Raw genomic sequence first — 14,979 nt, 5'->3', positions numbered from 1 at the left:
ATTTTTTTAAAAATACTTGTTTTTATTTATTTGACACACAGAGAGAGAGAGAGAGAGAGAGAATGGGTGCGCCAAGGGCCTCTAGCCACTGCAGAGGAACGAACTCCAGATGCATGCACCACCTTGTGCATCTGGCATATTATGTAGGAGCTGAAGAATCAAACCTGGGTCCTTAGGTTTCACAGGCAAGCGCCTTAACCTCTAAGCCATCTCTCCAGCCCTCATTAGATATTTAAGAAAGAGCATGCCAGGGCCTTCTGCACAGCAAATTCTAGACACCCACTCTGTGGTTTTATTGAGGAACTGAACCTGGGCAGTAGGCTTTGTAAGCAAGTGCCTTTCACTGCTGAGCCATTTCTTCTGTAGTGTGTAGCATATGCATGCACTCATATATGGAAGACCCCTGCTGTTCACCTGTCACTCTAAAGCCTGTTTCCTTGAGACTGAGTGAGTTTCTTGCCTAACACGAACTGCAGTTTTCAAACTAGCTGAGTAGCAAGCTCCAGCAATTCTGCAGTCTGTCCTGCCACAGGATGGGTGTGTGGGGGGAACGTTAGAAGAAATGGCCACACTTAGCTTCTTACTTGGGTGCTAGGGATCAAACATAGGACCTCACAGCTGCTCAGCAAGTGGTCTCACTCACAGCAGAGCCCAGACCTTGTTTTGTGACAAGGTCTCAGTATGTAGCCCAGGCTGGCCTTGAACTTGAGTGCTAAGATGGCAGGTGTGTCTGTTGTTGAATGGTGCCCATGTGGGTGACGGCTTCCTGTGTACTGTCTGGAGTCTGTTGTCTGCAGGCTGGGGTGGGGACCACTAGGCATGGCCAGGGGCTCATGCTCGGTGGAGTCAGAACTAATGTGGGGGCAGGCAGTAGCTTGGATCCAGCCAGGTATGCTTCCTTTGGGTCCTGCTGGACCTGTGGGGTGGCTGAGACTTCACCTGCCTTCTCCCTTGCTACACTCCCAGAGCTATCCTGTCACCATGGCACCCATCAGTAATAGAAGAGGTCTTGCTCTGCCTTGGGTTTCTTCTTGGCAGTCAGGTCCTCCTGAGTGACTTCTGGAGTTGGCAGGAGACCAGAATCCCAGCACTCAGGTCAGGTGAGCAGCCACAGGTCAGCTGTGAGAATGCTGGGCTTCTCTCCCCAGAGGAGCCCATGCTGGGACCAAGGCCTGTCTGCCACCCCTCCCCCACAGGGCTGATATCACTTACTGCCCTGCCCTGGCATCCACAGAAAGGGTTTAGTTTCAGGTGGCCTCCTCTGAAGTAGACAGACCAGACCTCTGGGAGAGAATGCCAAGCATGCTGCCTGCCTCTTCCCTGAGGGATAAGCAGAGTTTACACAGCCTGGTCAACATGGTCAGAGAGCCCAGTGAGATGATAAGGCCTTTCTTTGCACTGGTGTGTTTAGTGCTGGGACTTGTCTCCCAGAACTGGCCTTGTGGCACACTGCTCAGTGAAGACCTCAGCTGGGAGGCCCAGCCCTCCACCCAGTCCCAGCAGGTCTCAATACTGGCAAAGGACCCTGTGGCCCAGCAGCAGGTGCAGGGCAGAGTTAACATTCACTCCAGAGACCCTGCATGCTCCTCCTGCTTGTAGCACAACATTGAGGCCCAAGGGCTCCCCACCTCCACCCTCACAAAGGGTCCTGGGTTTGCCGCTGTACCCTGCATACTGATTGAAGCTGTTCAGAGTCCTTTTGGGCCAGGATGAGGCTAGTGGGGTGCCCTGCAGCTCTGAGTATGGGACTTGTGGTATAAGCACAGGAATGGAACCCTCCCCTACAGCTGGATTCCAACCATGTTCCCACCAAGGAGGAAAGAGGACAGCACTGGATGGGAACACAGAAGAGTAAGAGAGAATTGTGACACTTTATTGACAGGTGGAGCAGGGCTTAGAGCAGCAAGGGGCATGGCCTCAGGCTCTGGGTGTGTACAGCAGCACCAGGCGGTCAAAGTCATTCTCCTGCAGCAGGAAGTGGGGATGGGAGATGAGAGGACAGGTCAGAGGACAGCACACAAGTGACCCAGCTGAATTCTGAACATTCTGCAAGTGGGCGAGGGTTCCCGGGCTGTTCAGCCACCCTGGGCTCACCTTAGCCTGGTATTCCTTGATAAAAGGATGGACCCTGTGGGCATCCTTCAGCTGGGACAAGTAGCGGTTTGTCACCTGGGGGAGGGAAAGGTGGCACACGTTAGTGACTCAGACCTGTAGGTCAGGGACTCCTAACCCTACTCAGGACCTGGCTCTCCCCCCCCCCCCCCCAGGAAGGAAACACCAAGCTGGCTTCTGCGCACTGGCCAGCTCTGGTGTATGGCAGAGCTGAGGAAAGACCCGGGGAAGGAGGGCTGGGACCACTGTGGTAATATGTTGGTGAGATGTTCTCATGCTGGGAGCCTCTCCTGGACAGCAGTCAGGAGTATTTCTTGCAGGGATGGCTCATGGCTGGCCACCTATGTAGAGTGACACTTTGCCCTGGCCTTCAGGTGAGGAACCTATGGGGCTTGGGCTCCCACGCTGCTGCCTCTGTATTCACATGGAGGGACACAGCTGGCTGTGGCCTACCTCAGGAGGCTTGCCCAGGTGCTGGGACAGCACGATGAGGTTGATGAGTGTCTCTGGGTGGCTGCTGTCCTGGAAACACGAGGTGTGTGGGGGTGTGGTCAGCAATACCCAGCCTCAGCAACCAACCCTAGCCCACCCCATGCAAGAGGAGAGGGCTGTGCTGTCTAACATAGAGCCAAGAACTGTAGCCTTGTGTCCTAGACTCAGTCTTTTCATCCACAGACCTGTCTGAATGTCCCCTTGCTCTTCTGAAGTGAGAATCCACATACACATGAGTCCCAACTACTCCCTAGAGGCCTCTGCAGCCCATCCTCCCTTATACAGGCTACTTGGGGCACGACAGCTTCAGCTAGCCAGCCAGGGCCTGGTGGCTGTAAAGTAGGGTTCTGCTGAAAACAAGACATCATGGACAAGCAGCCACCCTCCACACCAGGCACCTCAGCAGAGCCTAACTTTCCTGTGCCTCAGTTTCCTCCAATATCATGGATGAGAAGGAGAGGAGCTGGAAGTTGGACACTGAAATGAGGTAGTGCCAAAAGGAACAGGGGAACTATGTGGGAATCCTGTCACTCCATCATTTGGTAGGCTAAGGCAGGAGGACAGCCAGTGCTAGGCCAGCCTGGGCTACAAAGCAAGACCCTGAGTCCCCACATCTTTAAAACAGGAATAGGCTGGGTGTGGTGGTGCACACCTTTAATACCAGCACTCAGGAGGCAGAGGTAGGAGGATCGCTGTGAATTCGAGGCCACGCTGAGACTACATAGTGAATTCCAGGTCAGCCTGGATAGAGTGAGACACCACCTGGACAAACAAACAAACAAAAAAAAGCGGGGGGGGGGGGATATGGGCTGGCCAGGTACAGGAGGCCACTAGAGCCAGGTGAAGGCAGGCTGACCCCAGGTGGCATGTGAAGGATGGAGACATTCCACCTGTAGGTATAATTGCAACCTGCAAAGAACCTGTTTCCCGGGTTCATCAAAGACTGTCCCAGAAAAATAAAGCACAAGACACACATCTCCTCGCACACACCAAAATAAATGAATGAATAAATAAAATAACCCTCCAATCAGAGCAGCTTCACCACATAGTAGCAGCTGAGATGACAAGACAGCAAGGACACACTGGGGTGTGTGTGGGGAGCTGGCACTGGGGTTTCTTGGTACTGGCTGAGGGGCTGCCTAGCATGGAGCACCTTGTCCAGTGCCTCCTGGAGCACGCTCTCTGCAGCCTCCCAGCGGCCCTGTGCTGAGTGGCAGGTGGCCTGTCCGTTCAGCAGCAGCAGTGTGGGTGAGCACTTGTCTGCCAGTTCCTGGAAGATGTAGTAGGACTCCTGCAGCTTCTCACCACCCTGCGGGTCACCCAACACCTGTTAGCCAGCCACCTGCCCAACCCAGACCACACTGCCCATGCGCCCCAACTCCCTCCCTAGAGACCCCTGTTCCCTGCCGAGTGGTCTTGGGACACAGGTCATCTCATGCCCCCTTCTTCCTTCCCCCCACCCCACCACCATTAACCCATCACAACCAGCTCCTTAAGTGCCATTTATAGATGAGGAAACTGAGGCTATTAGGAAAGAGTCAGTACACAGGTGACAGGGCTAGGATCTATGCTAGGCCCACAAGGACAAAGGCCCATCAAAGGCAGCACCTGTTCCATGACCACCTGAGACCAAGACAGGTTATGAAGATATGTAAAACTAAAAACAAACAAACAAACAAAAAAATAAGTAAAACTAAGCCAGGTGTGGTGACATATGACAAGCTGGGGTAAAAAGATCTGAACCCCAAGAGTTCAAGGCCAGCTGAGCTACACAGACCTGTTATCCCTACTACTCTGAAGGATGAGACAGGAGGTTAGAAATTTCAGGCCCTGCCTGGGCTACTAAGAAAGTTCAAGGCTAACCTAAGCAACTTTACCAGATCCTATCTCAGTCTAGGCTAGAGGGAGACCCGACTTAAAAATCAATAAATCAATCAATCAATCAATCAATCAATAAATAAATGGCTAGGGAGGTGCCACAGTGGTTGAAAGTGCTTGCTTGTAAGGCCTGCCAGTCTGGGTTCAATTCCCCAGTAACCACATAAATCCAGAAGCACAAAATGGAGTATGCATCTGGAGTTTGCTTATAATGGAAAAAGGCTCCAGTGCACCCATATACACATACTCTCTCATTTAATATCCATTAAAAAAAATTAAATTGAAAAGAAATGTTGAGCCAGAGCCAGAGATGTAGCTCAGTGGTACAGAGCTTGACTGGCATATGTAGGCTCTGGGTTCCATCCCAGTACTGGAAAAAAAAGAAAAAATTAAACTACAAGCCAGGCATGGTGGAACAGACCTTTAATCCCAGCACTCAGGAGTAAGAGGTAGGAGATTGTCATGAGTACGAGGCCACCCTGAGACTACATAATGAATTCCAGGTCTGCCTGAGCTAGAGTGAAACCCTACCTCGGGGGAAAAAAAATCCTGCAAATGAATAAATCTTCCAGAAAGCTCTGTAAGGCTGCTCCTACTCAACTGGCAGGACACGTGCATGAGTGAGTAAGAGGCAGAGATGTAGCTCGCCTGGGAGGACAGACAAAGAGTGCTGAGAAAGGAGGCCAAATCCAGGGACAGAGGAGGCTGGTGCCAAGAGGCAGAACTAGGCCTAGGTGGGCTAGGGGTAGAGGGGCCAAAGGCTCCCCCATCACTTTGGTAGAACACAGCCTGTCACTATGCCAGGATCAGGGGTGTGGAGGACAAAGCTGTGCACCACAAAGTCCAGGGAGCCCAGGAAGCAGGTTGGGCTGCCAGGTCCAGCACACTGTGTCCCCTCCAGAGGGCCTTCCCCCAACATGCTCACTGTGAAGGCAAAATAGGGTCAAGCTGCTGTGGGAGACAGGGATGAGGAGTGGCAGAGGCACTGGAGTGACACGTGCTAAGCCCCAGCCCTGTGTCATGGGGCTCACCAAGGCCAGGCCAACCCAGGCAGTGGCCAGCTGGGTGAGGGTGGCATCCTCGTCCTGCTCCTGCATTCTTTTCAGCTCCTTCCTGGAAGGGAGGGGAGACACTGGCTCAGGGCCTGGGGCCAGCCAGGCCACATTCCTCTGCCTATGTATGTCCAGCTGAGCACCTGCCCAGCCACCCTAGATCCCTGAGGATAGAGCACTGGTGCCTCATGCCCAAAGTGCCATTAGTTGTCATGGGGCCTAGCCTCCTGCATCCTGAGTGAGGCCCATACCACCCGGCAGCACAGGCCCCACCCAAGCCTCAAAAAGGAAAACTGAGGCAGTCATGCCTTCCTCCCTGGCAATGGACTGCAAGGAAAGGTTGGGTTAAGGATGACATCACTTTCATAGCATGAAACAAGCTAACAAGAAGTGACTAGGAAGCAAGGCTGAGATGGTCATCCTGACAGGCAGGGGGGGCTCACCGGGCCAGGTCCAGGCGATCCAGCTTCAGCAGGATTTGCACCGTCATAGCCATGCTGTGGACAAGGTGGCAGTCAGCAGACAACCACACACTAGGTGAGCACACTTTCCATAACATTCTATCCCCTCTACAAGGCTCAGGCAAGTAATTCCCTTTAGCTCTGGCTTGTCATCCCCCACCACCCAGCCTTGGGGTCTCCCATGGTTTCTCTGCAGGGAAGCCACACCAAGGGACTCATCCCACTTCTGTGTGGCATGTCTGAACATAACATCCTACCCACACCAGGTCTTAGAACACCATAACTCCCTCCCTGCTCCTCTGTGCTCTTCTTGTTCCCAGACACTTGGAAATAAATAAATAAATAAGTATGTATGTATGTATGTATGTGTGTGTGTGTGTGTGTGTATATATATCATACATACATACATACACACACACACACATATATATGTATGCATATGTATACATACATACATACATACATACATATAAAATGCCATTTATCCTTGCACCTTTCCACCAGATGGGATTCACCACCAGACCCAGTGGGAGCAGTCCTGGGACTGAACCCAGGTTCCACACATTTGTGGTAACTGTGGATTTCCCCCCCCCCCGCTTGACATTTGTCTTACATAGCCCGCCTGGCCCCAAACCCTCCATCCTCCTGCTTCAGCCTCCTAGGTACTAGGATGGCAGGCGTGCCATCAGGTCTGGCCTGTCGTTCCTATTTCCTTTTGCTTTTTGAGTATTTTTTGTAATTTTGTGTATCAGGCTTCATGTGGTAATGGGGAATTGAACCTGGGCTGTCAGGCTTTTCAACCAAATACCTTCAACTACTGACCACCTCTTTATCCCCTATGGTACCTGTTGTTTTGTGGGCTTTTAAAAAATTATTTATTTATTTTGGTTTTTCAAGGTAGGGTTTCACTCTAGTCCAGGCTGTCCTCAATTCACTATGTAGTCTCAGGGTGGCCTTAAACTCACAATGATCCTCCTAGCTCTGCCTCCCAAGTGAGTGCTGAGATTAAAGGTATGTGCCACCACTTCTAGCTCTGTTGCTGTTTTTTGAGGTAAGGTTTCACTCTAGCCCAGGCTGGCCTGGACTTCACAGAGATCCTACTACTTTAGCATCCTAGGTGTGGGATTAAAGATTTGTACCACCACCTCTTGGCTTCCTATTCCTATTCCTTTTTGCTTTGTGGGGCTAGGGATGGAATCCAGGACCTGCAGCATGCTCAACAAGCACTCTGTCAGAAAGCTGCACCCAGCCCAAGGACTATTTCCAAACCTTTCTAGATGGACAAGAACAAATCTGCAACCAACACACCATGATTGAGCATAGGGCAGGGAGGTGGTGTTCAGTTCACTTAGAGGAACAAGAGTGCCCTGACCACCATGCAGTCCAGTCCCACAGATGACCTCTGGAACAGGAATAAGTCAATCAGGAGTACTCTGAAGGAGGGATGGTGTGGGGGCCAGGAGAGGCACTGCAGGTTTATGGAGGCAGTGCTGTGTCCTTCAAGCCACAGGCCAGTCATGAGGCACAAAGGTCCCCAAGCCAGGCCTTGTGCAGCCTGGATGCCAGAAGCTACTGGTCACCCCAGGTTGTACCTGTTGTGGTTTGACTGTCCCCTTCAGAGCTCACACCAACCCTAACTGGTATATTCATAGTCCCAGAAGATAGAACTTTTAAGAAGAACTTAGACATGGCCTTGTCCTGAAGGAAAATGGGATGAGACCATCCCTGACAGTACTTCTCACCAAGGAAGAGCTCAGCCCACCTCTCTGAATTCCTGTGCTACACCACCATGTGGTGCATAGGCCCTTGCCAGTTGTCTGAGGTGTGGTCCTGACTCCCCAGTCTCTACAGGCACCAACCACACCTCTGTTCTCTGTTGCCATCTGTGGCTGTCCCCGTGGCTGACAGTGGTGGTGGTACACACGTAAAATCTCAGCTACTAGGGAGGCTTAGGAAGAAGGATGGCTCCAGCCCAGGAGTTCAAGGCCAGCCTGGCACCACACAGCCAAACTCTGGGAAGGGACACTTACCACTCAAGGCTGTCACCCTGGTGCAGAGTGCGCAGGGCGGCATCTGGATTCTGGTCGTGAAAGTAGACTGAGGCGGCCATGAGCAAGAAGGTGGTATTGGTCACATCCACACTTCTGCTCATCTCACGATCCAGCTCTGCCACAATGGCGTCCCTGTAAGAAGAGGCTGCTCAAGGCCAAAGGTGCCTCAGCCCTGCAATCTTCCACAGCCCCATTCCTCAGCAGACAGCCCAGAGAGGGCGGGGGGCAGGCCCCAGGGAAATACAGAAGCAGAGTTCTGTGTGGGGCAGAATTCCAGGCAGCCCTGATGTTCCCTGTGAGTTCCACACCTGTGACATCTCAAGCCAACCTTGCCACCTTCCCATAATGCACCTCTCATTCTTGTACAATGGCAAAATTGAGGTCAAGGGGGTGGAATAGGCATTCTGGGCCTCTTGGGCAGGCTGTGATGTGGGAAGTGCCAAGACTGGCCAGAGCCCAGAGTCACTGAATACACTGGCCTGGGGTTCTGGGCAGGACTTGGTGATGCTGGGCATGTTCCCTACCACAGAGCTCCACGCTCAACCCCCAGAGCTCTTTGAAGAAGCATCCATCACTGTCTCCCGTGTGCAGGTGAGAGAAACTGAGGCAGTGGAGGTGAAGGTGTGGGGAGGGACACCTCACCCTCTTCCTGCCCAAGCCTCACCTGCGGCTCTCACTGGCGAGGTACTCGGCAAACATGCGCACAGCCTGTAGCTCCGGGGCTGAAGTCGGCTTGATCTCATCCAGTACCACACCGTACTTCCTCTGTGGTCCAGACAAGCACACTTTAGCTCTGCCACCCTGAAGGACATCTGTCTCCTTGCCTGGCTGCCAGGACCATCCAGAGGGAGACAGCAGATAGCAAGCCAGGACCTGTTTGACTAAGCCATATAGTGTCCCCTGTTATGGGCACCAGGTAAAGCCAGACCCTGGTGTAGAGGGACAGGTAGAAATGAGCATGTCATGTGGGCAAGCAGCATCAGAAGTGGGGAGGGTTGGGTACAGTTCTGGGAAACAGGGCAGCAGCACCCCACCCCACCCAACAAGCCTCCTACTGACAATGTGGCTGAGTCCTGGGGGTCATCAATAATGCCAGGGGCCTGTCCCTAACTGTACTCCTGCTATCCCTGGCTGCTTCGAAACTCCCAGCAACCCTCCTGCCTCAGCATCTTGAGTGCCATGGAATTGGTTTTCCTTTGCGTACAAGCCAGCAGGAGGCAGCTGCACCTCCAGGCTAAGTGCAGCAGGCAGAGCTTCTCAGAATATTACTGTGTCATTTGGCTTCTTTATGAGCAAGCACTTGCTACACAGCCTCCTAGGTACAGGGATGACAGGTGTTTGCCACCATGCCCAGCATGGGTTGCTTTCAGAATGTGAGAACACACGTTCACTTTCTTCCCTGGGTAACAATGTGCTTGAAAATCCTCAGTGCAGTGGGTGAGCTGCACACACCTGTCATTTACCATGCAGGAGGATCAGGAATTTAAGGTTATCCTCTGCTACATAACAGGTTTGAAGCTAGCCTGAGCTACATGAAACTATTTCAAAAACAAAGGAGGAGGGAAGCCGTGTGTGGTGGTGCATGCCTTTAATCCCAGCACTTGGGAGGCAGAGGCAGGAGGATCACAGTGGGTTCAAGGCCACCCTGAGACTACATAGTGAATTCCCAGTTAGCCTGGGTTAGAGTGAGACCCTACCTCAAAAAACAAAAAAACAAAAACAAAAAACAAAACAAAACCAAAAACCCAAAACAACAACAGAATCTGAAAGCAGCTGGGGTGCATACCTATAATCCAGATACTCAGGAGGCTGAGGCAAGAGGATCACTTAGCTCAAGAGTTTGAGAGGACAGCCTTGGTAACATAGTGAAATGAGGTCTCAAAAAATAATCAAAATAGGGCTAGAGAAATGGCATAGCAGTTAAGACGCTTGCCTGCAAAGCAAAAGGACCCAGCTTCAATTCTTCAGGTCCCACGTAAGCCAGATGCACAAGGTGGCATATACATCTGGAGTTGGTTTGCAGTGGCTAGAGGCCCTGGTGTGCCTATTCTCTCTTTCTCTCACTCACTCCCTGTCTCTAATAAATAGTAATAATCTGCAGGGAGAGGACATAAGGAATGCTCAATTGTTCTACAAACCTAGTGGTACTGCAAAACTGACACCCATTAATTATCTAAAAACTAAAAATCAGTTGGGGACACAGCTCAGTGGTAAGTATTTACCCAGCATGCACAAAGCCCAAGTTCTATCCCCAGCACCTTGGGGGAGGGAGCATGGAATCCTGGCATAGGTGGCCTTGCAGTACTGGGCTTTGGTGATACAGTTGTCTCTGGGAAGGCACACAGACTGCTCATGGATGGCTAAAACCATTACCCTGGATCCTGGCTTCCCAACCCAGGTACCTTCCCAACTCCTTATCACAGTCCTGGCTCTGTTAGGCTTCTGTCTGTGAAAAGGCCATCACCTTTGGTCCACACTCACCTGTGCAATGTAGGATCTGTACAGGAAGACGTCCCTTTCCACTTCTCTCTCTGAGCAGGACAGCTGTGGGAGACAAGGCAGGCTGATGCACAGAGCAGCCCACATGAGGGCCCTCACATGCTGAGCCAGAGGACCAGCTTCGCCAGTGGGGCAGAATTCGAACTACTCTGGACCTCAGCTGCCTGTCGCTCTCAAATAAATAAATATAAACAAAAAATTAAAAAAACAAAGACATTTATCATCTCTCAGTCCTAGAGACTAGCAATGAAAACCAAGTTGAAGGATCTCAGTGTGGTGAGACAAACCTATAAACCCAGCACTCTAGAGCACCTCTAGGCAGGAGGATATGAAGTTCTAGGTCAGCCTGGGACAGAGTGAGACTCAGTTGAACTCTGCCCCTCACTGTTGATTCTGGGTGCTCTACTGCTGAACCACACCCTGGTATCTAGTATTTTTAGAGCACTGGTATGTCCACAGGCAAAGATCCTATCATGTTGTGGCACCTACCCATTCTCCAACTCACCCTCCAAGTGATCCTGTTAGACACATCCCTTGCTGCCACCTGTCTGGTCACCAGCTCCTCATTGCAACCCTGGCAGGTTGGCTGTTTCCCAGCCCTCAAACATCCAAGCTCAAGGCCACCACTCTTCAAACATTCTCTTCTTTCTTTTTCTTTTTTTAATTTATTTGTAAGCAGAGAGATACAGAGAAAGATTGACATAAAGTATGAGCATGCCAGGGCCTCTAGCTACTGCAAAGGAACTTCAGATGCATGCACCACTTTGTGCATCTGGCTTTACATGGATACTGGGGAAATGAACCCAGGTTGTTAGGCTTTGCAGGCAATCACCATATTAACCATTGAGCCATCTCTCCAGCCTACCATTTTATTATTTCTTGGCTTCATTTTCTGGTATACTTATTGCCAAGGATGAAGCTCCAAGACAGCCCAGAAGGAATGTAGGGTCTGATGTACACAAATGCTCCACGAGGAATGAGTAAGCTATGGGAGAAACAACCAGGCTGCTCCAACAGAATACGGTCCAGAAGACCATTTCCCAGGGAGAGACCTTCATATCCCATCTCATAAAACAAGGATAAGAGTGGTAGTGCATGCCTTTAATCCCAACACTTGGGGGCTGAGGATTGCTGTTTGTTTAAAATCAGCCTGAGACTACATAGTGAATTCCAGCTTGGGCAAGACCCTACTTTGAAAGACAAACAATAAATTAATTAATTAATCAAAAAAAAAATAAAGATAACTGTGTGATTGGGTGCATGCCTTTAATCCCAGCACTGGAAGCAGAGGTAGGAGAGCCACTGAATTCAAGGCCAACCTGAGACTATATATAGTGAATTCCAGGTCAGCCTGGACTACAGTGAGACCCTACCTCAAAAGACCAAAAATAATAACAGACAGGTGTGGTGGCTCATGCCTTTAATCCCAGCACTTGGGAGGCAGAGGTAAGAGGATCACTGTGATTTCAAGGCCACCTTGAGACTATAGAGTTCCAGGTCAGCCTGGGCTAGAGTGAGAACAAAACTAAAAACTAATAAAATAAGGATAGAGAACCCCCCTAAAAGCTGGGTGTGGTGGTACACACCTGTAATCCACTGCACTCAGGAGGCAGAGGTAGGAGGATCACTATGAGTTCGAGGCCAGCCTGAGACTACATAGTGAGTTCCAGGTCAACCTGGGCTACAGTGAGACCCTACCTTGAAAAACCAAAAAAAAAAAATAAATAATAATAATAATAAATAAATAAAAAGACTAAAATAAAGCTGGGTGTGGTGGCACATTCCTTTAATCCCAGCACTTGGTAATCAGAGGTGAATTCAACACCAGCCTGAAACTAGAGTGAGTTTCAAATCAACCCGACCCTACCTCAAAACAAAACACTAAAATAGGGCTAGATAGATGGCTCAGTGATTAAGCCACCTGCCTGCAAAACCTACAACCTGAGCTTGATTCTCTAGTACCCACATAGAGGCAGATGCACAAAATGGCACATGCATCTGGAGTTCACAGAGGCTGGAGGTCCTGGCATACCCATTCTGTCTTTTTCCTCTCTCTCTGCTTGCAAATAAATAAAAAATATTTTTAAGCAGGGTGTGGTGGTGCATGCCTTCAATCCCAGCATTCAGGAGGCAGAGATAGGGAGATCACCATGAGCTCAAGGCCACCCTGAGACAATATAGTATATTTCAGGTCAGCCTGGTAGAGTGAGATCCTACCTCGAAAAAACAAATTATAATAAATACACACACACACTGTTTTAAAGTGCTTGCTTTGGCAGCACATATAGTAAAATTGGAGCAATACAGAGAAGATTAGCATGGCCCCTGCACAAGTATGACACGTAAGTTCATGAAGGGTTCCATACTTCATGCCTTTAATTCCAGCACTGGGGAGGCAGAAGTAGGAGAATCACCATGAGTTAGAGGTCAGCCTGAGACTACACAGTTAATTCCAGGTCAGCCTGGACCAGAGTGAGACCCTACCTTGGGGGAGGGGGAGCAAGAAGAAGAAGAAAAAACTAAAATAGGAACCGGGCATGGTGGCACATGCTTTTAATCCCAGCACTTGAGAGGCAGAGGTAGGAGGATCACCATGAGTTTGAGATCACCCTAAGACTACATAGTGAATTCTAGGTCAGCCTGGACTAGCGTGAAACTCTAACCTCCCCCCCCCAAAAAAAAACCCCTAAAATAAGGATTGGAGAGATGGCTTAGTAGTTAAGATGCTTTCTTGAAAAGCCAAAGGATCTAGCTTCAATTCCCAGGACCCACATAAGCCAGATGCACAAGGTGATGCATGTGTCTGGAGCTCGTTTGCAGCAGCTGGAGGCACTGGCGCACCATTCTCTCTTTTTCTGCTTCTCTCTCTCAAATAAATAAATAAGCAAAACCCTAAAATAACAATATTTATAATAAATAAAATACAGATAAACAAACTGGGCATGGTGGCTCATATCTATAATCCCATCACCAGAGAGGCTGAGGCAGGATTGCTAGGTTCAAGGCCAGCCTGAGCTATGTGAGAAAATCTCATTAAAAAAAAATTATTGGACTTAGTAGCAGAGGCCAGTAAGTTGAAAAGGAGACATAAAGGGTGGAGAAAGGAAGGGAGGAGGATACTTAATAGGTTGATATTGTATACATGTAATTACAATGATTGTAATGGGGAGGTAATATGATTGAGAATGGAATTTCAAACGGGAAAGTGTGGGGGTGGGGAGGGAGGGAATTACCATGGGATATATTTTATAATCATGGAAAATGTTAATAAAAATTAAAAAAAAAAATTATTGGGCTGGAAAGACAGCTTAGCGGTTAAGCTCTTGCCGATGAAGCCTAAGGACTCCGGTTTGAGGCTCGATTCCCTAGAACCCATGTTAGCCATATGCACAAGAGGGCGCACGCGTCTGGAGTTCGTTTGTAGTGGCCGAAGGCCCTGGCGCGCCCATTCTCTTTGTCTATCTGCCTCTTTCTGTCTGTCGCTCTCAAATAAATAAATAAAAATGAACAAAACAATTATAAAGTCGGGGATAGTGGCGAACGCCTTTAATCCCAGCACTCTGGAAGCTGAAATAAGGAGGATCACCATGATTTCGAGGCCACCCTGAGGGGCTAGAGCAAAATCCTACCTCGAAAAACTAAAAAAAAAAAAAAAAAAAAAAAAAAAATATATATATATATATATATATATATATATATATATATATATATATATATATATATAAAACTAAACAAAGTTAAAAGCAAGCAACAGTCCCTATGGATGAACATATGGTAGCTTTTGAGATCTACATACATAGCGCAGATCTGGAACCACAGCACTCAGGAGGCCAAGGCAGAAGAATCCTGAATTCGAGCTCAGTATGAAATAAGGCATGTCAATGAATCAATCAACCAATAGATATTTTGGAGCGTGGTGTGTTGGCGAACACCTGTCATGCCAGCTCTGAGGAGAAAGTTCAGATAAGTTCAAAGCCAGCCTGGACTACACAGCGAGTCCGGCGGCCAGTGTGACCTTGTGTCAGTGAATGAATGAGTAAATGAATAGATAAATGAATTAAATAGAACGTTTGTCCCACAGGGGCGCATACCCCCTCCCTTGAAGCCGCAAGAGGAAGAGCCGCTCCGGCCCCCGCCCCGCGGCTGACCTTCACCCGCTGCGCCTCGTTGATGCACTGCTGGTAGCCGCCGATGTAGAAGGCGTTCTTCACGTCGAACAGCTCGTCCACCTCCCCGGAGCCGCCCGGACTCGGACCGGGAGCCGGAGGCGCCATGTCGCCACACTTTTCCCAGCTCCTCTTCCTGAAAGACACGTCGGCCGGAAGCAGGGCCCTTCGATGGGGCACCACGGGAAATGTAGTCGTCAGCTTTTGAGTGGCATTGAGGGAGCCAACGGGAGTCGCTGAAACGGGAGTAAGGGGAGGGATAGGTCAG

General features: G+C 49.8%; 1 protein-coding gene and 1 non-coding gene across 5 annotated transcripts; one reads left to right on the top strand and one right to left on the bottom strand.

Moving 5' to 3' along the window:
* Positions 1-1,852: 1,852 nt before the first annotated feature.
* Positions 1,853-14,864, bottom strand: Cope (COPI coat complex subunit epsilon). 4 transcript variants are annotated; one of them, XM_045142032.1, is made up of 10 exons: positions 14,694-14,864; positions 10,528-10,590; positions 8,711-8,874; positions 8,026-8,178; positions 5,978-6,031; positions 5,514-5,595; positions 3,758-3,913; positions 2,566-2,634; positions 2,095-2,169; positions 1,853-1,965 (listed from the first exon to the last, which is right to left on the bottom strand). In XM_045142032.1, the coding sequence occupies exons 1-10, from the start codon at positions 14,817-14,819 to the stop codon at positions 1,918-1,920; spliced, it is 990 nt and encodes a 329-aa protein (XP_044997967.1). In that variant the 5' UTR covers positions 14,820-14,864; the 3' UTR covers positions 1,853-1,917. The 4 variants fall into 4 exon arrangements, with proteins under 4 accessions (XP_044997967.1, XP_004666060.2, XP_044997968.1 ...); XM_004666003.2 differs by having other exon boundaries at positions 8,711-8,811; positions 14,694-14,863; XM_045142033.1 differs by lacking the exon at positions 3,758-3,913.
* On the top strand, positions 12,809-12,915 carry LOC123458184. The gene has a single exon (XR_006635482.1). It is a non-coding gene; the product is annotated as a U6 spliceosomal RNA (small nuclear RNA).
* Positions 14,865-14,979: the final 115 nt, after the last annotated feature.

The sequence above is a fragment of the Jaculus jaculus genome, chromosome 1 (assembly GCF_020740685.1).
Source record: "Jaculus jaculus isolate mJacJac1 chromosome 1, mJacJac1.mat.Y.cur, whole genome shotgun sequence".
NCBI classification, from domain to species: Eukaryota; Metazoa; Chordata; class Mammalia; order Rodentia; family Dipodidae; genus Jaculus; species Jaculus jaculus.
This window is presented reverse-complemented; position numbering and strand designations above follow the sequence as displayed.

Coding starts and splice junctions, on each gene's coding strand:
- Cope (XM_045142032.1), bottom strand. CDS start 14,819: ATGGCGCCTCCGGCTCCCGGTCCGAGTCCGGGCGGCTCCGGGGAGGTG. Junction 10,591..14,693: donor ACGAGGCGCAGCGGGTGAAG/GTCAGCCGCGGG, acceptor TGTCTCCCACAG/CTGTCCTGCTCAGAGAGAGA. Junction 2,170..2,565: donor ACCTGGGCAAGCCTCCTGAG/GTAGGCCACAGC, acceptor TCCCTCCCCCAG/GTGACAAACCGCTACTTGTC.